Consider the following 21,678-nt stretch of genomic DNA (forward strand, 5'->3'; position numbering starts at 1 on the left):
TTAGGATAACCACACTCTCATTTCATACTCACCAAAGATAGCGTTAGAAAACGAAAACACACCGCCATCGCCATCAATCGCCCGCCATTTTGTTTAGCATTCACACTTCATTTTCACTGTTCTTTTTTGAATTCTAATCAGGAAAAAACGATGAAAACGGAACACATCTAAATTAGTTCGTAAGCAACAGAGCATAGATATTTTATAGATTTTCGGTTTGCTCGAGAATTAAAATGAAAATTGGGAGTTTCGACCAAACCAAAAAATATTGCAAGAAAGGACAAGTAAGAAAACAAATACTCAAGCGCGTATAAATCTCAATGCCATATTATTCGCATTTTTTCGCTTTGAAATGCTATCTCTATTAACAAAAACAAAACAAGAATACCGGACAAAAATGAATAGAGTAACCAATCTCATAACAAGCCAGAGGAAAAAAGGAAGTAAAGAATTAGATAAGTAGCGGAAACAACAAAATAAAATTGAAAATGGAAAAAAATAAGCCGGAAGTAATAATGAAAAAAACACAAACAAAAAAGCTAGAGGGTTTTTGGCCATATTTTACTTTTAGTTTTATGTTTGAGAAATTTTAGAGACTAGTTTTTAAAAAGTGGAACAGATGAAAATGGGGAGGAGTGAAAACATTGAACAGAAAAGTAACAAACAACACAACTAGTAATAAAAATGAGCAGGTTAGCAGTTTTCCATTGATAAATTAAGAAAAGTATGTGTTTGATTATACGAATAGATTCGAAAGAATATCAATCCGAGCTTTGTTGCACTTACTCACATCGGTAGAGCAAGTTAAAGTATTTATCTACCCAGGTGATCGATCTATATTACTCGCTGCTAGAGATGTCGTAAAATCTCGATTAATCGATTAGTAACTAATCGATTACTCTCGATTCTTGACGATTATTGAATCGATTCATCGTTGAGTAGTAATCGATTCAAAATTAATCGATTATCACAACGATGAATCGATTAATCGAAGTAATCGACATCTAAAAGTTGTCGTTCATTCATTTGTTTAGTCTACATCTAAACAGATAACACTGAATCAACAATTTAACGCCACAATGCACGGTTCGAGGCCGCATCTCTCTATCCTCGAATACGCCCCACGCTCGCCAAGTCGTTTTGCACCTGGTCTGCCCATCTCGCTCACTGCGCTCCACGCCGTCTCGTACCTGCCGGATCGGAAGCGAACATCATCTTTGCAGGGTTGCTGTCCGGCATTCTTTCAACATGTCCTGCCCATCGTACCCTTCCGGCTTTAGCTACCTTCTGGATACTGGGTTCGCCGAAGAGCTGGGCGAGCTCGTGGTTCATTCTTCGCCGCCACACACCGTCTTACTGCACACCGCCAAAGATGGTCCTAAGCACCCGTCTCTCGAATACTACGAGTGCTTGCAAGTCCTCCTCGAGCATTGTAGAGGACAACTGGTCATATTAGCGTCTTGTACAGAACACATTTGGTGCGGTGGCGAATCTTTTTTGACCGCAGTTTCTTCTGGAGTCCGTAGTAGGCCCGACTTTCACAGATGATGCGCCTTCGTATTTCACGACTAACATTGTTATCAGCCGTTAGCAAGGATCCGAGGTAGACGAATTCCTCGACCACCTCGAAGGTATCCCCGTCTATCGTAACACTGCTTCCCAGGCGGGCCCTGTCGCGCTCGGTTCCGCCCACAAGCATTAAACTTTGTCTTTGACGCATTCGCCACCAGTCCAACTTTTGTTGCTTTACGTTTCAGGCGGGTGTACAGTCCTGCCACCTTTGCAAATGTTCGGCCGACAATGTCCATGTCATTCGCAAAACAAATAAATTGACTGGATCTGTTGAAAATCGTACCCCGGCTCTCCGCATGACACCTTCTGGCGCAATGTTAAACAACAGGCACGAAAGTCCATCACCTTGTCTTAGTCCCCGGCGCGATTCGATCGAAGTGGGTTGTTCGCCCGAAATCTTCACACAGTTTTGCATACCATCCACCGTTGCTTTGATCGGTCTAGTAAGCTTCCCAGGAAAGCTGTTCTCGTCCATAATTTTCCATAGCTCTACGCGGTCTATACTGTCGTATGCCGCCTTGAAATCAACGAACAGATGGTGCGTTGGGACCTGGTATTCACGGCATTTTTTAAGGATTTGCCGTACCGTAAAGATCTGGTCCGTTGTCGAGCGGCCGTCAACGAAGCCAGCTTGATAACTTCCCACGAACTCATTCACTAATGGTGACAGACGTCGGAAGATGATCTGGGAAATCACTTTGTAAGCGGCATTAACCCTTAAAAAGCCGGGACGAGAGTCACCTCCTTCAAAGTGCTCGTTCTCAGTAAAGCGTTGACCAAATTTCATGACCCCGGACTTTTCTTAAAGGATATTAGTAGCGCTTTCTTTTGACATAAGTGCCGCCCGCTGGGGAGGGTCTGTTTATGAAGGGCGTTTATGAGTATCGAAAATGTCTGTGTTTTTTCCTTATTTTTTGCTGTGATAGCCAAATTTCTTAAGTAATCAAGTGCAATAAAGTTCTGGCGTCATAAAATAAAGTAGATACATGAAATATTTCAAGTAGAAGTGATTTTGAACGTTTCCAAGTTATCTGATTACTGTAATTACCGATATTTAAAGCCATATCCCTGATCTAAGATTTAGGGTCATATTTCTTAAAATTTGATCACGAAATAAACCAAACAAGAGAGAAAAATATCAAAAAAAATCAGAAGGGTTATGTACAAGACACAACCGCCCAACGTAAACTACGTAAGGCAGTTTTATTCATTAAGGCTGCCTTACACCTCGGGAAAATTTTCCGCCGGATTTTTACCCCCGTGTATTTTAAATGGGGCCGGGATTTTGATTTTCCGTGCCTAAATCCCGAAAACATCGCATATGTAAAAATGCATGGGGAAAAATTCCGCGAACCAAATTCCCGAGGTGTGAGGCTACCTTTAAGGATTGTAGTGCCATCATGCATGAATATTTTTAGAAAATTCATTTGATTACTTATGTCACTGGTTTCGAACAAAACTAGCGTAGCTTAAGATATCAAAATTGTTGGATACGACAATTGTTTAAAAAATTTACTATGAAAACCCAAATTTATTCCTCAGTGGTAATGATGCCTTCCTTGGATCCGAATTGCCTACATTTGGGTTTTGAAGCATTTGATGAAATATTTCAGTAGAAGAAGCTCTAGGGGAGCATCATCTTTTCCGTTTACAACATTTGTTATTCAGAAACATTGTATCTTGTTTTTCGTGCATCACTAGAAATCATAAAATGTCAATCATGTACCAAAACCCAATTAATTTGGTTGTGATGCGCGCGAGTAGTAAACGTTGCGGACGGGAAAAGAGGGTGTGTGTGTTATTACAATCTAACTCCCACTGTCTGGCAGTGTCACCAGTGTTGGTAAAATCTCAAAATCTCAAATCTCATCAGAGATTCAAACCACGCATGAGTCAAATCCCATCAGAATCATGGCCCAGAGATTTGCTCATGATTCGAATCGCAATTTGCATCATAGCATGATATTTACGTGTTCTTCATTGTTGAATGTAATGAATTAACTGTTTTTCGTCTATAACAATGGCTAATAATTGCATATATAAACAAAACATACGCCTCGATTGCGTTTTGACGCTTTTTAGAACGAAATCATATTTCGGTGAGTGAGCGAAGCGATGCGATTCTGGCCGAGAAACTCAAGCGCGATGCTCCCCCTACAGAATCGCAGTTAGCTTGTGCATGAAACCTCGATGATTCAGATTTGAGTATTGTCTATGCGGGTCATCGCTGGAACGTCGCTGGACCGTCGCGTCGCTCAACCAACGAGCGCTTTCCAGTTTGGTGCTGTAGCGATGCATTGAATTTGCCTGCGTCGCTGGAGCACTTACTGGAAAGGGTCGCCAACGACCAGCGACGTTTCAGTCGAGCGACGTAGTTGAGACAAGTTCATACGTTCTTGATTTTATCTGCATCGACAATATGATTCTACCAACACTGAATGTCACTATGGATAAAACATTCGTGCAACCATTTTATTAATATCATTGCAAGACTTTTGAATCAGTGAGCAAGAAGGTGATAGGGGCACGGCAGGTATTTCCGTCCATCGTCGTAGGGGCTAAAATCAACGAAAGCAACGTCCATTTGCTAGAACTCCGCTATAGCAAAACGTTTCTACTGAGCTTACGATTTGGTACGGATGAGTTTGGCAAAAAAGTGTCTGTTTTATTTGTGTTCGAGACTATGACGAAGAGACGAAAAGGCCTGCCTTAACCCTAGCTCAATTGTAACTCATCCGTTTCAAGAACGTATGCGTTCCGAAGCTTTTGTCGTGTCAATAAGTGCAGCATGTTTGCAAAAATATCTTCAGTACATTCACACTTCCTGAATCAAAGTTAAATCCTTCTGATTCAGGCGCGCATTTGATTGGACAAAATATTATTAGACCGATATAAATATTTTTTTTAAAAATATGTCCGTCACCCCTCCCCCTTCGGATTGTTTTGCTCAAAAATAACAATTTGAGGAGCAACAAAAAAAAAATTCCGGTAAATTTTGAAAACTTTCAAAACATTCTTTAACAATTTAACATATTTATTTTTGACTAGCAGACCCGACGAACTTTTTTTCGCCTAACATTGATTTATTCTCTGATTAGTTCTCGAGTTATGCAAAAAATTTTGGTTCATTTGTATGGGAGCCCCCCTTTCCAGACGGTGGAGGCGTTGCAAACCACCACAGAAACATATCTTCTCTTCCAAAACCTCCACACGCCAGATTTGTTTCCATTTGCTTGATCTCGAGTTATGATGAAATTGGTGTTTCGTTTGAATAGGAGCCAAGTTTCAAAGAGGAGAGGGGTCTCGAATCATCTTAAGAACCTTCCCCGGCCCCAAAAACCTCTGCATTCAAATTTTCACGCCGCTCGATTCAGTAGAAAAAGAAGAAGATTACCCCCTCCCCTTTGACTTTGCGAAGACCAATAGACCTTGACCTTGCGTAGACTATAATTTTTAATAAATATGTGTAACGGCCTTATTAGTTTTCAGCTCAACATTTTTCCAAAGTCGTTTTTTAATATAAACATGTATTTGCAATTACAGTGCGATGATTGCATTACTAGCAAGAGTATTGGCATTGATAACAATTCAAGACAAAATTTTCAAAACGACTTATTCAAACGACGAATTGACGAATCTGATAGCTCTCCCACGCAAACCAACACCACCAATAGGTAGGTGAAGGTTTCCGCTACCTGTTGATGCTGTTAGTTTGCGTGGGAGAGCAAAGCAGATAAGTCGTTTTGAAAATTTTGTCTTGAATTGATCGTCTCATGCCTGCACAAACATGCCCCTATCTGCATCACTTTTTATACACCATGCACTACATTACGCATTTTTGTTACATTTGTTTCGACCCCGGTCACTGGTCTGGCTCCATTGTTTTACCTTTTGTGCGAAACACCGCACAAAAAGCAGAGTCCAAAAGCCAACCGCACTGAACGGCGACGACCGAAACGAGCCTCTTGCGGACAAGAAAAGAGGGTGCTGCCAAAATGATCCGATACCCTATTTCAACGTTCATGGCCCAAAGTTTCAATGTAGTTGACAAATTGGTAGAGAATTTCCTAGTCGATTGATATATAAATCTCAAAAATCCATCGGAAGATAAAGGCGCTATTAAAGTTCAAAATCTTACATGATTTCGTGACGGTCTCGAATTTGGAAATTTTCATTTGTCACCCTGTATCCGAGTCTTCCCCTTAGACGTAGTTTACGTCAAAAGCCCAATAGTGGACCCCCTAGTAGCGAAATTTTGCTCTTTTTGTGATAAGGAGTAGAAATTTCCAACATATTAATTCTGCTTGACATCTAATATACCAAGTTCTGCATCTCCTCTTCACGATACATACATAAAACACTCAAATACACGATGTTATTCGTTGAAATTAACATTTAAAAGTCTGAAGAATTCGCCCTATATAGTAGACCCCCTGGGGATCCATATTAGGAATTTGCTTCTCTATAGTCGACACTTCATTTGATTTTTATGTTCCGTTTCGGGACGTTCTTCTTCCCTATTATGGACCCCCTAAAATATTCCTTTAATGGACACTCTCGTGTTTATTTTTTATAGAATTGTAAAAAATCATTTAATTTTACTTTCCATACCTTTTCCAATGCATATAATCAAATCATAGGACTGCATGCTATAGGTTCGCCCGATGGAATTTCATAGCAACATGTTTTCATTGTGCTGTATAATGCAAAAATGGCTGGAGGGTCCACTATTGGTTGGGGGTCCACTATTGGGCACTTTACCTATCTACTTTATTTTATGACGCCAGAACTTTATTGCACTTGATTACTGAAGCAATTGGCCATCATAGCAAAAAATAAAGCCCCAAACGCAATACAACGGAACGACGACGGAAACGGCAAATTTGACAGAAAATATATGGACTAACTGTCAAATTTCCCGTTTCCGTCGCCGTTCCGTTGTATTGCGTTTGGGGCTTAAGGAAAAAAAAACACAGACATACTCAAGAACGCGGGGAGGGGTACAGCGGGCCGGCACTTATGTCAAAAGAAAGCGTTACTAATCCCCTTTGAGATAAGTCCGGGGTCATGAAATTTGGTCAACGCTTTAATGAGAACGAGCACTTTGAATTATGTGACTGTCGTCCCGGCCTTTTAAGGGTTAAAGTCGATTGTAAAGTCGTACAGATAAAAATGATTTTAGCGACCGTGCGGGGATATCTTTGTTGGGTGATTCTGTTTTGCTTCCATGGTTCGGTAGGTGGCAAACGTGGGTGAGATAGAAGGCGATATGGCAAAACGTCAGTTTTCATGTAGCAATAAATTGTATAGGCGGCGCTAGCACCAATTCCAACGTATTTAGATTTGAAAATTGACACAAGAAAATCGAATTAAAATGTATGAGCTTAAACCTCGCTTAACTTTTCAAAAGGACCTAAGTAACATTTTTTTCATGAATTAATTTGAGTACTGCAATCAAAAGCTGTCATGTTTTTCTGTTGATTGCGCTATTCAAATTAATTCATGAAAAAAATGTTACTTAGGTCCTTTTGAAAAGTTAAGCGAGAAACGTCTGTCTGCGGTATGGTGTTGTATTGTGTGGGTCGGCTCAAATAAGGGATCGTTCAAAAATTACGTCCAAGGTTTAAGGGGGGGAGGGGGTTCTAGAATTTGTGACAGTTTGTGACAGGGGGAGAGGGGGGGTCTCGTCTTGTGTTACGTCCAACAAGAAAAAATACCTTATTACATTTTAGAAACAATTTGATTAGCTAAAAAATATTTTAATTTGCTGTTAAGGGAGTTAATTCCCACTAAATTTCTTGTGAAAGTAGTGTACAAAGAAGATAAACCATTATATATTTTACAGTTGTACGTACAGGGGGGGAGGGGGGCGCAGTGATTTGTGACAGGAGGGGGGGAGGCGGGTTGAAAATTCCGAAAAACGATGGACGTAATTTTTGAACGATCCCTAAGCAATAACAATATTTTTATTTTCGGCGAGTTTTCCTTTTCGTCATGGCATTCAAATCCCAAGATTAGTTGAAAATAATAGGAATAATCCCTCAACTCAGCCCTGCTGCAAAAACTGTCAAAGTCATGTTTTGTATTTTGACAGTTCATGGAAAAATAAAATCAAGAATCTCGCGAAAAGAAGAAAACCCCGTGTGTTACGCGAACGCGGGTGTGATTCGTGTTGGTTAGAAGTCCATTTCGTGGAGAAAAGCAGGAAAATTTCTTCGCTTTTCGACCTCTCTCTCGTTCGGAAGTAACGTGCTAGTGCCACCGTGAAGCCCGGGTCCGGAATCGTTGAGATGGAGATCAGTAAAACTACCATCGGGATTGCAGCCGGCGTTGCCGGAACGCTGTTCCTGGGGTACTGCATCTACTTCGATCACAAGCGCCGCAAAGATCCGGACTTCAAAAAGAAGCTGCGAGAGAGTGAGTCGAGGGCAGTAGGAGGGACCATTTAGCGCTTTCTAATGTGAAACTTTATGTTTTTCATGTTTCCGGTTCGGCATCGATAGGGAGGAAAGCGAAGAAGGCTGCCTCGGCTGCTGGAGGGCCACGGACGACGATGCCCAACATGGCAGACCATGAAGAAGTGCAAAGGTGAGAGGGGGGAATAGTTTCTTCAAGTTCAGAGGGGGCGAGTTTTCCATCGATTTTCCATTTGCCACACTGGTCCGCAATCAATATTGGGTTCAAATTTGAATGTTTATGTAATCAAGTTCTGAAGAGAATAACATTCGCTGGAAAAACTGCAAAACAGCTACTCCACAGTAGATTGATTGCGCTTTCAGGGCTGGTAGGGGGCTTTTATTTCCATTCAAATTCAAGGTCAGATTTGGAAAAAAAATCAGTCAGAATTCTTTCGGACCTTGTTTTTGACGTTTTTTTCATCGTTGAAGAAAATTTGCTGGATGTTTCTAATGAAATTAGAGTATTATCAATTTATGCTAGATGTATGCACAAAAAACGTGAAAAATAATATTTTTATCTTTTTTCTAAAATTTAAGCAGAGGATTAAAATGAAGTTTTAACTGTAATAAAAAAACAAGAAAGGCTCAGCACATATGTTAATATTCAAGCCAACAAACTGCTGGTTATCAGATTGCGTAGCACAATAACAGACGTAACGTAGTAAAAGCATAAGTAGTATTAGAACGCTAGATCCCATACAGCATTTGTAATCCACAAGGGCAATAGACCGTTCTAAAATCACGTAACGCTATTGGGGTATGGAGGGGGTCAGTGTTACGGCTTATACAAATAAATAAAATCCATCCTACAAAAAATGTTACGAGGGGGAGGGAGGGATCTAAAATTGTTCAATTTTACGTTACGTAATTTGTGAACATCTCTCAACACGGATTTTGTATTAGGTGTCATCCATATCTCGCACAATGGACTTGTTTTGTTATTGTGTGAATGGTCCCCTCTTACATTTCTGGATCCACGACCAATAACAGGGTGGCCGCCGAACCGGGAAAAACGGAAAAAATGGGTAATTGAACCCACCGCGAAAAAAAGGAATTTCAGAACATGTACCAGGAAAAAACAAATTTTCGTCAAGTTAAATTCAAAATTCTTCCAAAGTTTTTAATAAAGTCCAGGTTTGTGTTGTGTGTCGAAATATTCGTCTGATGTCCAAATCTGCCTGTATCGTCAATATTCTAATATTGAAAGGAAACGTTCGAAATTTTTAAAAAAAATTAAGATTTTATTTTAATGGATATAAAACTGAAAAAAAGGGAAAAAAATCTAGAAATTTAAAATGTAAAACTGCAATTAATTGCATATTATTCGGCAACTCGGCCGTACGAAAACCATTTTTTGTTAAATATCTTGGCTGTGCATATGCACAGCACATGTTTCGAAATGGACAAATTGATATGAAATTTGCGAAAAAGAATCCACGTGTCTTGGAGGGACTCGAACCCTCAACCTCCTGCTCTCTAGATAGGCGTGATAACCCCTACACAACAAGGCCACTTAAAGGTCACGTTTGCCGAAAAGTCATCAGAATCCGAGTACCAACCTCCACCGCGGTTAGCTCTCTTTTTTGCAAATTGAATATCTTTCGGATGCTTGATTTGTCCAATCTCAGATGTGCTTTACTGTTGTATATCCACAGACAAGCGAGTGCACATTGTTTATTAAACGAGAGGATCGCACTCCATGCCTCCCAGCAACGGGCTGGACGGGCTGGTATAGAATGCGAATCAATCGCACTCTGCTGTGCCAAAGGCTTGCTTGGCTAAAGCATTTGATGAGTTTGATTGCCTTACAAAAGCGGTCGCGTGTACTCAGACGACTAATGACGGTGAAAGACCGACACTTGATTACAATTAATTGCATATTATTCGGCAACTCGGCCGTACGAAAACCATTTTTTTGTTAAATATCTTGGCTGTGCGGTTGTAGGACAAAAGGTCGAAGGACAAAAGGTCGAAGATCAAAAGGTCGAAAGGACAAAAGGTCGAAGGGACAAAAGGTCGAAACAAAAAATCTGAGCCAAAAAATCGAAGGGTCAAAAGGTCGAAAGGTCGAAAGGACAAAAGGTCGAAAGAACAAAAGGTTGAAAGGACAAAAGGTCAAAAGGTCGAAACAAAAAAATCTGAGCCAAAAGGTCGAAGGACAAAAGGTCAGAACAGGCCTGGTAGCGAGTCACTTTTTAATGACTTGGTCACTATTTTGAGTCTAGTCACTAAAAAGTCACTATTTGCATCCAAAAGTCACTAAAGTCACTATTTTTCGGAAAATGGTCACTAAAGTCACTATTTTTGCATTGCCTGTTGTAAAAAAGTTCAAAATAAAAATTATTTGTACCCATTATGATCAACCAAATCAAATGTGTTAACGGGCTTGGAGGTCATATGGCTACCACTTCTGCCTCTTACGCGGGTTCAATCCCAGGCCCGTTCTATTTCTATCTTCTACCTTACATCTTGACTAGTTCTGGCGGTTCGATATCTGAGCGACAAAGCTCGTTTCTGGCGTCCAATTTACATATACCACCTTTTCATTACTACTACATTAGCAACAACCCGTTAACCAAGACGAACCTATGCCATGAAAACCCCTAGATTTCAATAAAATTCCGCATGAACTCGTGACGAGTCCAGAGGCGTTTTCGGCTTACAGCGGGCGAGTGACCCATCATCAATTCCTTCCCATCCTCGATAGACCGTGAGGACGTGACTACCCGAGCAGGAGCGACGACCTCGATAACAGAAATTGGTATAAAGTAGCCTTGCATAAGAGTTAAAATACCAAAAAATAATACCAAAAACTTATATGCAGAATACTTGAGGCATAACATGCTTAGGTAGTACAATACCAAACGAATAATAATTGGTTATGCATTTGGTATTGAAATTCAATTTAATAACTGAATATGTTATGGCTCAATATATATATATATGTATGTTATATATATATGAATATGTTATGGTATTATTCCTTTGGTATTTTACCTCTTATGCAGGGCAAGTTCATAACAGAGTAGGGTATCAATAACAGAATTAGGTATTATTTAGCCAATTTCTCCTGCTCGGGTAGTGCCGTTATCGACCATTTAAAATACAAGAGCTCTCGGACTGCTTACATTGAGGTTAGAGAGCAAATCCTATGCTTCCATCCATTGGTTCCTTGTGCAATGACGATTGTTCTGGTCAATCGCGGAGTAGGAACTACTAAATGCACGGTCATCATACCCATGATCAATCAAATCAAATGTGGAACTGGTAGCAAAATGGTTAGGGAAATATGCACCCAAAAAGTTCCAAGTGTGTTGTGGAAATCGAGAGGTTCTTTCCGATTCATGTCAACTATGATCTTTTTCTTCACGAATTTTGTCAAAATGCGAAAGGCGAACCTCAAGTAAAGAGTACAGAATTTAGGAGTTTTGGTACCAGAACAACGTAGTCTGCTGGTGAGCGTTGAAACCCTCCGATGACTTCAGTTTCATCACATGACAATGATGTTTGATGTTTCTCAACGTCAGGGAGAATAATGGGCACTAAGGGCGTCGATGTTAAATGGTTGTTAAATCCGTTTACGATTGTTAAATTCGCCTTGCGACCTTTCTAGATAAGTCTCGAAAAAAAAATTGTGGAAGTGATTCTATTTATTAACAATCAATAAATGATACCCAAAAAACTAGTGTAGAGGTGAATGAATTAGTCGGATTTTTAAAATCTAAAACAAAATAAAAAATTAATTAGATTCAAATAATTTTTTAACTCGAGATTATTTGGCCAACCATTTTTAATTAACTTTAATACTAAGTAAAAGTCTGCCATTTAGTCTTCAAGTCTGCCAAAGCCATTTAGAAATTAAAGTTTATTAGAATTTCTGGATTTCTAATAAGATACCATGGTTTTATTGGATTTTCAAAATTTCCTCAGAATGCCACGTCAAAAACTTTAATTTTTAAATTTGTTATTAAACCATAGTTCAATAACAGGTAAAATCGTATTTTCAAAATTCATTATTTCAATTACTTTGTATTTTTCCAAACAAATGGTCATACCAATTATTTATAAGCTTTGTGAGTCCAAATAGTCTAGGAATCAATTAGATAAATTTATATAATTCTTTAGCTGTAACTTTGAGCTCATATTAAACAAGAAATGTTGTTGTAATCATCCACATAATTTTGTGATACAAATTGTAACTTTCTACCCGTTCCCGTGACGTCGGGTAGATACCTTCTCGTGGTGTGTTACTTAATATGAGGTACCATGGTCACATTGCTAGCTTCTGGCTGATCCAACGAATATCATCCTCAATATCCAACTCCGTGGTACTCTTGAGAGTGTCGCAGACGCTGGCCTCTGGCTTCCATCCTCTCCCTTCTTACGATGAAGATGATCGTGACCAGTAGCAGTAATCATTATGCTTTTGTTGTTTTTACCTTTTCTTGATTTCTGATAGCATTATACATAAGGATTTCAAAAATAACGCACTAGTTTGCAATCTACGAATTATACCAACTTGTAGTTCTATACCCGGTTCAAAGCAACATACAAAAGTCACTATTTGGTCACTTTTTTGTCATCGTTGGTCACTAAAGTCACTATTTTGAACGGCATTCATTGCTACCAGCCCTGGAAGAAAAAAGGTCGAAAGACAAAGGGTCGAAAATGAAAAAGTCGAAAGAAAAAAAGTTGAAATAACAAAATATAGAAATTGCGGTTGTTGGACAAAAGGTCGAAGGTCGAAAAAATTGGGCAAAACGTCGAGTGTTGATCAACCATTCCTTTGCACATTTATGTTTTACCTGATATTTTATTGTTGAATTTTTCCTTCTTTTAGTCATAGGCCGTTCTTTCGAGATTCACATATTTATCAGGGTGTCTACTACCTGGAAAAACCTGGAAAACCTGGAATTATCAGGGAATTTCTTTCTACCTGGAAAATACCTGGAATTCCTGACATGATCAGGGAAATTTCAATACTCGGTGATCATGAGTGAAATTCTTTCAAAAGATGAAAAAATCATTAAAAATGTTTGAATAAATATACCTATCAAATCTATTGAAATTGTAGTGAACGTTAATGGATCGTTGTTCCGAAAAAAACGTTTTGCCATCTTCAAAAGAATTCCTGGAGAATTTCCTAGGCTATTCTTGGTGAAATCTAGGAATTTATTCGGGAAATCAATTAGGGATTACTTTGTAAATTCTTTTGAGTATTCCCTCGGAAATTCTTCATGAATATATTTGAAAATATTAAATTAGTTAGGATTTTTCAAAGCAATTCCTGGAGGAACTTCCGAAAGAATTTCGGGATCTTTTTTCCAAGGATTGTTTTAAAGAAATCACTAAAAGAGTGTCTATAAGAATGATTAGTAATTTTCTAAATTATTTCTGGAGGAATTTCCAAGATAAATACCGAAAAGAATTCCAGGAGTAATTTCAAAACGAATTCCCGGACGATTTTTCGTATGGTTTCTTTAAGAGATTCCCGGAGAGGGAACTTGGAGGATTTAAAAAAATAAGTGCTAAGTGATTTGTGAAGAGTTAGGAAGAGTAAAGGAATTCTTGAAAGAATAGCCGAAGGAATCCCGAATGGATCTTTCAAAGGAGTTTCTAAAGGTATTCTCGAAGAATTTCCTAAGATTTCCTTAAAGCAAAATATCCGGAAAAACTCCTTCAGGTGTTTTCTATAGTTTTCCTCAAGATTCTTATAAATGAGTTCCTAAAAAATTCCAAGGAATTTCAAAAGAATATCCGAAATATTTTACGAAGGTTTTTGCAGTAAAGCAGTAATAGAATTGAAATTATTCTGCCAAAATATGTTTCAATAAGCCTATTCAGATTACGATTAGATTATTTATCATAATAAATATCGTGTTAAAGCTGAGAAAGAAAATTGAATGTATGGAGATGGCACCAGGTTGTTGTTTATCATGATATTTATGATCATAAATGGCGTAATCTGAATAGACCATAACTTGGCCATTTGACACATATAGGTGCATATAGTACCGGTACCTTGACCAGTACCTTGCTAGCTCCGCAAGCAAACTACATGTTGGTCACAAACTAGAACAAACTAGATGTTGGTCAAGCGAACAAGTATAAGGACGTTAGGCATGAGTACGTTAGGCATAAAGGATGTTAAGCATCAAATGCCCCAAAAACAGTCCACAACATAGAAAAGGTATTATGCCTAACGTAGGGTGGTCGGTATTGGTCATTTTTGACAAATACCGGTATTCGGTATTTGGTGGAGTCAATACCGGTAATACCGGTAAAATACCGGTTTTTGTGAAAATTTCAGGTATTAAATTGTAAACTTTTTATTTGGACTTTTGGATGAAAAACAATATTTGTTGAAAAACTTCGAATGTTAAAATCATTGTTTGTTGAGCTGAGAAAAGCGAAACTTAAGTAATTAATTGGTTTAGTAACTAACATACTGAGTGACTCATCTCCCAATCCGCATTTCATTTTGTTGGCAATGTGGGTTTCGTGGCCGTACGGATAGCGACGTTAATCGTCTTGACGCATGTGCTTTGGAGTGTGGGTTCGATTCCCGCCCGGTAAAGAGAAAACTTTTCGAGATCGAAAAATTCTCCACTGGTCCACTGGGTGTTATGTGTTCTGTCTGTTGTCTCATGCTAGGTGTTAAGTGTTCAGTCTGTACGACCTCTGGTCGAAGACGGTGTCCTTGTCTTTAATTGTTGCCAACTACTGAGAATCCTTTTTTTGGTTCAACCGAAGTTGGACGACTTCGTCAAAAATCAGTGTGAAGTACTTTCCTAAATCCTTTCAAAGGCATTTTCTTCGTACCGATCCTCAGAAATGGTCATTGTCTCAGTTTCAACGATCGCATCAGGAATGATTAGACGCTTCAATATATTGTCCACTTTCTTAATCAAAATAGCTTTAGATGCCTTGAAGAAAATGTTTGTGATCAATTGCTTTACGGCAGAATTATTCAAAAAAGATCGTGCAGAACTCACGGCAGAGTAGTTCCACAGCAGCTTGAACAGGTTCGAGGGCTTAAATTATTTCCCCAACCGCCAAAAAATTATCACCGAAGTTTAATTCGGGTTAAAGCTTCAACTCATAGATCCGTTTGAGCATAGATAACATACTATTTCAGCGTGCTTTGGGGTCAGCCACTTATTCAAATTCTTTTCCGAATTCAGAACGGACATATTTTTGCAGCAAATCGTGTTTTACGTTTTTCTGAGAAACACTACTATGGCTTAGTGATGAACTCTTGTAATAGGATTATAAAAAAAAACTGCTATGGCACGGACCTTTTTCACAATTTCATTTATTGTGAAAAAATTCTTGACGATGTCAACAATGTTCTTTGAAGAAAAAAGTCATTGGCAGTTTGACAGATGGCTAAGAGAATGAAACAACATGTATGATTAATGTCGATGATGAATTTGGTGAATTTCGTCGATGATGCTTACTTAGGAAAGGTTCATCCATGCGCACATTCAATTGTTGTATTTTTTGCACGATGAGTTTTTACTGCTTGTAACCTAATATCTCTCCCATCTATGCTGGATTTCCTATTTATATGGGACAGATATGCGATTACATGCACTTTAGCTGATATATTGATTGAGATTTTTGATTCTGACAGCAAAATTTGAAATACCGAAAATACCGGTATTTTCCGTCTCTAAAACCGGTATTTTCGGTATCCAAAATTGGCCGGTAATACCGGTATTACCGGTTTCGGTACTACCGGTTAGACCACCCTAGCCTAACGTCATGGACCTAACAATCTTATATTTGTGCATCAACACATTTCCTTAAGAAGTTTTAGTAAGAAGTAACTTAATTTTCGGATTGGCTTTCAGTCACGGGTAATAGCGTTGACAATTTTACTTCATCGCCTTCATCGTAAGAAGTTCTGAAGGATTTCCTGAAGAAATTCCCAAACATATTTCCGGAACATTTCCTTAAGAAGTTTTCTTTAAAAGTTTCTTTAAAAAAAAAACAGCTGAAATAAAATTCAAAGAAATTTCCGAAAAAAATCTTAATCAAATTTCCAAAGAAAAGCCTAAAAACAAATTAGAAGAATGTCTGAAGAAATCGGCAAAGTATTTTATAAAGGTATTTCCGAGGGATTTTCACAGGTTGTTCGAGAGATGTTGTTTAAAGTTTTAGCAACGAAATTTTCAAATTAAATCCTGGAGGAAGTTTTGAAGCAATTCTTAAAATCCGGAGGATTTTCCGATGAAATTAACGGAAATTTTTTTTAAGGAATGCCTGGAGGAATTTCTTATGTGATTCTTGAAGGAATTTTGATTGAATGGCTGAAGCAATTTCTGGGTGAGCATGCAAAGGAATTCTTGGAGGAATTTTTAAAGTAATTTACAACATTGTTTATGTGAGGCAACCAAAAAATACTTAAAAAAAAGTATTTTTCGCAATATTTACTTTTTTGAATTGATTATTTTGCTGCTAAAATCTATATATGGCATGTTTGTTTTTACCTGGAAATTAATGTAAAACACCTGGAAAAAACCTGGAAAAATCAGGGAATTTTGTTTTAACAGATGAGTAGACACCCTGATTATATTTATTTGTGTTTCGCCTGATTATATTTTATTGTTTAATTTTTCCTTCTATTAAACAAAGGCTTGTCTTTCAAGTATTTTTATTGTTGAGTCTTTTCATTCTTTTATTCTTAACCTTTTCTTTCGAGTTTCGCATTTTTCTACCGCATATGAAATACCAACACTGTCCACCCCTCAGATTTTTTGCCAAGAAATAATATTTTGAGTACACTAAATTAATGATTTCGTGTGTGTTACTTCTACGTGAAGTTAAACGATTTACAATGATATGGAAATGCTAATATCATCTTCCAAACTTGGACGTACATATTCATGATAGCATTAGAGGCGAAAGTATAGAATTGATAGTTCCGTTAGGATACGGCAGGCATGAAGAATGTTTTTTATAGAAGTCGATTTGAAAGCGAGCGGAGGGCAATATTTGTGATGGCACATATCGCACGACCTTCCTTCTGCCAAGCTCCCGTATGAAGGGGGAGGGTCTTCATACGGGAGCTTGGCAGAAGGAAGGTCGTGCGATATGTGCCATCACAAATATTGCCCTCCGCTCGCTTTCAAATCGACTTCTATAAAAACATTCTTCATGCCTGCCGTATCCTAACGGAACTATCAATTCTATACTTTCGCCTCTAATGCTATCATGAACATGTACGTCCAAGTTTGGAAGATGATATTAGCATTTCCATATCATTAATATTTTGAGGTTGCAACAAAATAAAATTCGGATAATTTTTGGTTTTTTGATTTTTTCATTTTAATTTTTATTTTTTATTATCCCCCCCCCCTTGATCTTTCGAGGACCAGTAGGACAAAAAGTTAATTAATATACGTATATACAAAATACGTTTATTTTTATTATTAGAAACCATTACGTTACGCTGTGAAGTTGGGAGGGATATGGCATTGTCAAAACTTGCATTAGGGAAGATCCATTAATTACGTAACGCAAAAATAGCGAATTTTCAACCCTCCCTCCCTTTATATAGATCATCACACTTCGCTCAACCCCCTCCTTTACGTGATTTGTGAATGTTTGTGTTTCATTTTGAAGTCAACTAGTAACCCTCTAACGCCCAAGACCGCCTTCAGACGGGAAACTTTAATTTTGTTTTACCTGTTTTTCATTCAACCTTCTGTTATTTTTTCGACCCTCTTTTCCTTTGACCTTTTGTACTTTCAATTTTTTGACTTTCGACTTTTCGACATTTTATCCTTTCAACCTTTTGTCCTGTCGGTTTTAGTCTTTTCGACTTTTTGTCCTTCGACCTTTCATCATTTCGACTTTTTGTCCTTTCGACCTTTTTTCCTTTCGACATTTTTGTCCTTTCAATCTTTTTATCCTTTCAACCTTTTATTCTTTCGACATTGTGTCCTTTCGACCTTTTGTCATTTTGACCTTTTGTCCTTCCGACCATTTGTCCCTTCGACCTTTTGACCTTTTACCTTTTGTCCTTTCGACCTTTTGACACATATTCGGCTGTGCATATTCACAGCACATGTTTCGAAATGGAGGAGGTTGGTACTCGGATTCTGATGGCTTTTCCGCAAACGTGACCTTTGAGAATAGAGGTAATTATCTATAGAGGACTATTGTCGCTGCGGTTCCCTTTGTTATCGTCCCCAAACATGTTGGGTATCTATCTGTCAAAACGTACTGATTTTTCCTTCGTTGACATTTAGTGCCCTATCCTCGCCAGCAAATGATGTTTCGCCAGTGACGACAGCGCCAATCTTCCTCTATAGTTTATTACCTCTATTCCTTTAAGTGGTCTTGTTGTGTAGGGGTTATCACGTCTATCTAGAGAGTAGGAGGTTGAGGGTTCGAGTCCCTCTAAGACACGTGGATTCTTTTCAATTTGTCCATTTCGAAACATGTGCTGTGCATATGCACAGCCAAGATATTTAACAAAAAAATGTAAAATTGATTAAATTACGAATCAAATGCCAAAATGTGCTTAAATCTATTTAAAAAAACAAAATTATTATTTTGATCGGAAACAACAATTTTGGCCTTTGGGTTACTGTGTTCATCTTTTTATATATTGCGTCTATTTAACAGGCTCATGCGTGTATAACACTTAACGGCGCCGAGACTCTTTATGATATTTACAATCGATATCATCTTATTATTAACAGTTAGTAAAGGGAAAAGGGCATAGACCAAGATACTCGTGGCGACTCAAGGTTAGATTGCGTAATTTCAGGGGATCAGGGTAATCGCGATGTGATTTATATGCAGGCCATCTAATGCCTTTCTCTGCTCGTCCTTCTCAGTTTTTTTTTGTCTTTGTCTTATTGTTTCGTGTAACACAAAGCTATGGCTATCAAATTTTGCCCTATTTTACTTTTTAGCGCTAGTTCATTCCGAATTGTCACTAGGTGACAGTATCACCTTGTTCAAGTAGTGTTAGCCAACGCCATCGCTTGGTGAAATTGAGTTTATATGTCGGGCAGTCTGCGTTGGCAGCGCTGAGGAACATTACACACGTTTTCAACAAAACTGTGTATGGAATTCATCCGGAAGCTCTTCCAACAATTCTTCCGAGAGTTCATCCCCCAGATTTTCCTCCGGTAGTTCCTCCAAGAATTCTTCCGGTAGTTCCTTCGGATGTTCCTCCAGGAATTCATTCGGAATTTCCTCCAAAAAATTCTCCGGTAGTTCCTCCGAGAATTCCTCCGGAAGTTCCTCCAGCAATTTCTCAGGATGTTCCTTCAGGAATTCTTCCGAAAGTTCATCCAAAAATTTATCTAAAAATTTCTCCACGAAAGTTTCTTAAGGAATTCCTCTGGAATTTATTCCAGGATTTCCTCCAGAAATTTCAGGATTTATTCTGCAAATTGCTTCAGAAATTCTTCCGGTTATTCCTACAGAAAATGTTACAAAAGTTTTTCCAACCTTCTGCTTCTTTAAGGCGGCGTATCTTGTCACAAGAACAAATCGGTTCCACTATCTGAAAGTAAATTTGTTTTCCATAACATCTATTAAATATTTCCGAAAACGCTGATCAATATGGGAAATTCACTTGAACTTTCAAATAAAGTTTAATTGCCTCCCAATATCTTTCTCTGTTATTTCAGATTTTTCCTCCAGGAAATTCAGATGGGCGAGGCCCTCATCTCTTCCGGTGACATCGAGAACGGTGTCGAGCATCTGGCCAACGCAGTGATCGTCTGCGGCCAACCGGCACAGCTTCTCCAAGTCCTCCAACAGACCTTGCCAGCCCAAGTGTTCACACTACTGATCAATCGTATGCGGCAGTACGGCGGCGGACAGGGCGGAGGCGACAGCGAGAGGGCCAGATTGCAAGAAATGAACGACGATCTGGAATAGCTTGGAATGTTAGAGAATTCATAATAGTAGCAACAGACGGAGACTGGAGATACCAAATACAAACAGAGAAATCCTAGAGTGCAGCTTCGTCTGCGGTTATCGCCCACGCAGTTTGATGTATCGAATCACACAATAATTATAGAAAGAAGTAAACTAAATCCTACATATGTTACAAGAAGCTTCTCGAAAGAAAGACACTGTTCAGCTGTCCGTGATTTATTTTCTGAACCGCGTTCAAGTTTTCTGGCATGACAAGCGGAATCACTATTCCGTAATCCACATTGTTCGAATGTTAACCCACACACGATTGTCGTGATCGCTGATTCTCTATGCGTTCAATTGTCCTTCTGTGTTGATTTCGGGTTTGCGACGGCAAATACCGCAAAATTGATAGCTAGTTAAACGTGAAACCTTATCAATCTACTAATATAAAAACGGAGTATACTGTTAATTCGAATATGCTCTGTCGAACTGCTTTTTTAGTGGTTCGGTACTGAAGTTCTGTAAAAAATAGAAAGTAGATTATATTGCACGGCGTTGAGAAAAAAACCGGAAAAGCCAATTGTTGAATTATGTTAAAGAAAACTTGGATTGGTGAATAAAAAGCTTTTAAATAAATTAGGCACTTAGTTTACATCTGAATGTGAGAATTTCATTATTTGCCGTTTTCAACCTGCTTCGATATCTTGTTTGACATCCTCTTGTCATCAACCTTTTTGCCTTTAATCAGAATTTCCCGTAAAAAACTATCCTTTGGATCATGTGATGAAACTGCCATTTTATGTTGATACGAATGGCTCGATGCATATGGAACGATTCTCATGGTGTTCGTGGGCTTCCTGTAGATTTCAAGACTTAATGTTGTCTTTGCTTCCATGATGACCAGTGCATCCAAGAAAGGCAAAATTTACCGTCAAACGGGGTGACTTGCAACACTTGGGTTTTCCACAAGTTTTTGTTTTTTACAATAAAAATATACCCAAACATCGATCTTGGTCATCACGCATTCGAAGTCGAGTCAAGTACAAGACACTGAAGACGACCACACAGTTGTGGTCGAAATACGTATCTGCGAAGATAACGAAAATTAACTGGTGGAATTAAATGGACAGTACTTAATTCGTCTTAGACGGTTGAATACATTCCACTAAAAGAGCTATATATATTTTTCTTAAAAACAAATTGTTTATCCGGGAAGCCGCTTGGCGGTACGATTTCTGGTTGTCCGACATTTCGCGGTAAAACATTCCGCGGTAAACCATTTCGCGGTGTACCATTTCGCGGTCTGTATCATTTGGCGGTAATCTGTTTCGCGGTTTATACAATTTGGCGGTATTCCGTTTCGCGGTATATATTATTTCGCGGTTTACAATTTCGCGGTGCTCCGTTTCGCGGTATTCAAGCTTAGCTTATCTTTTTAACATTTTTGTATTTTTAAGAGTTTGCCAATCTTTTCTACCAACTATTAATTTTCTTCTTTATATGACCGTTTCTTTCATTGCGTTTCCTTTTCAAGTATTTTTTCTTTTCTTTTACGCATTATTTTATGTTATCTCCAAATACATATACATTATTCAGAAAAATATATTAAGCTCTTTTAGTGGAATGTATTAAACCGTCTAAGACGAATTAAGTACTGTCCATTTAATTCCACTAGATAATTTTCGTTATCTTTGCAGATACGTATTTCGACCACAACTGAGTGGTCGTCTTCAGTGTCTTGTACTCGACTCGACTT

General features: G+C 38.4%; 1 protein-coding gene across 1 annotated transcript; it reads left to right on the forward strand.

The window, feature by feature from the left end:
* Window positions 1–7,696: 7,696 nt before the first annotated feature.
* LOC134224470 (mitochondrial import receptor subunit TOM20 homolog) lies at window positions 7,697–20,561 on the forward strand. The gene is made up of 3 exons (XM_062703828.1): window positions 7,697–7,989; window positions 8,076–8,160; window positions 19,688–20,561. Exons 1-3 carry the CDS (start codon window positions 7,863–7,865, stop codon window positions 19,938–19,940), a joined length of 465 nt encoding a protein of 154 aa, XP_062559812.1. The 5' UTR covers window positions 7,697–7,862; the 3' UTR covers window positions 19,941–20,561.
* The last annotated feature ends 1,117 nt before the right edge of the window (window positions 20,562–21,678 follow it).

The sequence above is a fragment of the Armigeres subalbatus genome, chromosome 3 (assembly GCF_024139115.2).
Source record: "Armigeres subalbatus isolate Guangzhou_Male chromosome 3, GZ_Asu_2, whole genome shotgun sequence".
Lineage (NCBI taxonomy): Eukaryota > Metazoa > Arthropoda > Insecta > Diptera > Culicidae > Armigeres > Armigeres subalbatus.

What these genes read in the sequence shown, in the direction of transcription:
- LOC134224470 (XM_062703828.1), top strand. Translation starts at nt 7,863, where the DNA reads ATGGAGATCAGTAAAACTACCATCGGGATTGCAGCCGGCGTTGCCGGA. An exon ending in CAAAAAGAAGCTGCGAGAGA is followed by an intron (nt 7,990 to 8,075) that starts GTGAGTCGAGGG and finishes CGGCATCGATAG; the next exon opens with GGAGGAAAGCGAAGAAGGCT. An exon ending in GACCATGAAGAAGTGCAAAG is followed by an intron (nt 8,161 to 19,687) that starts GTGAGAGGGGGG and finishes CTGTTATTTCAG; the next exon opens with ATTTTTCCTCCAGGAAATTC.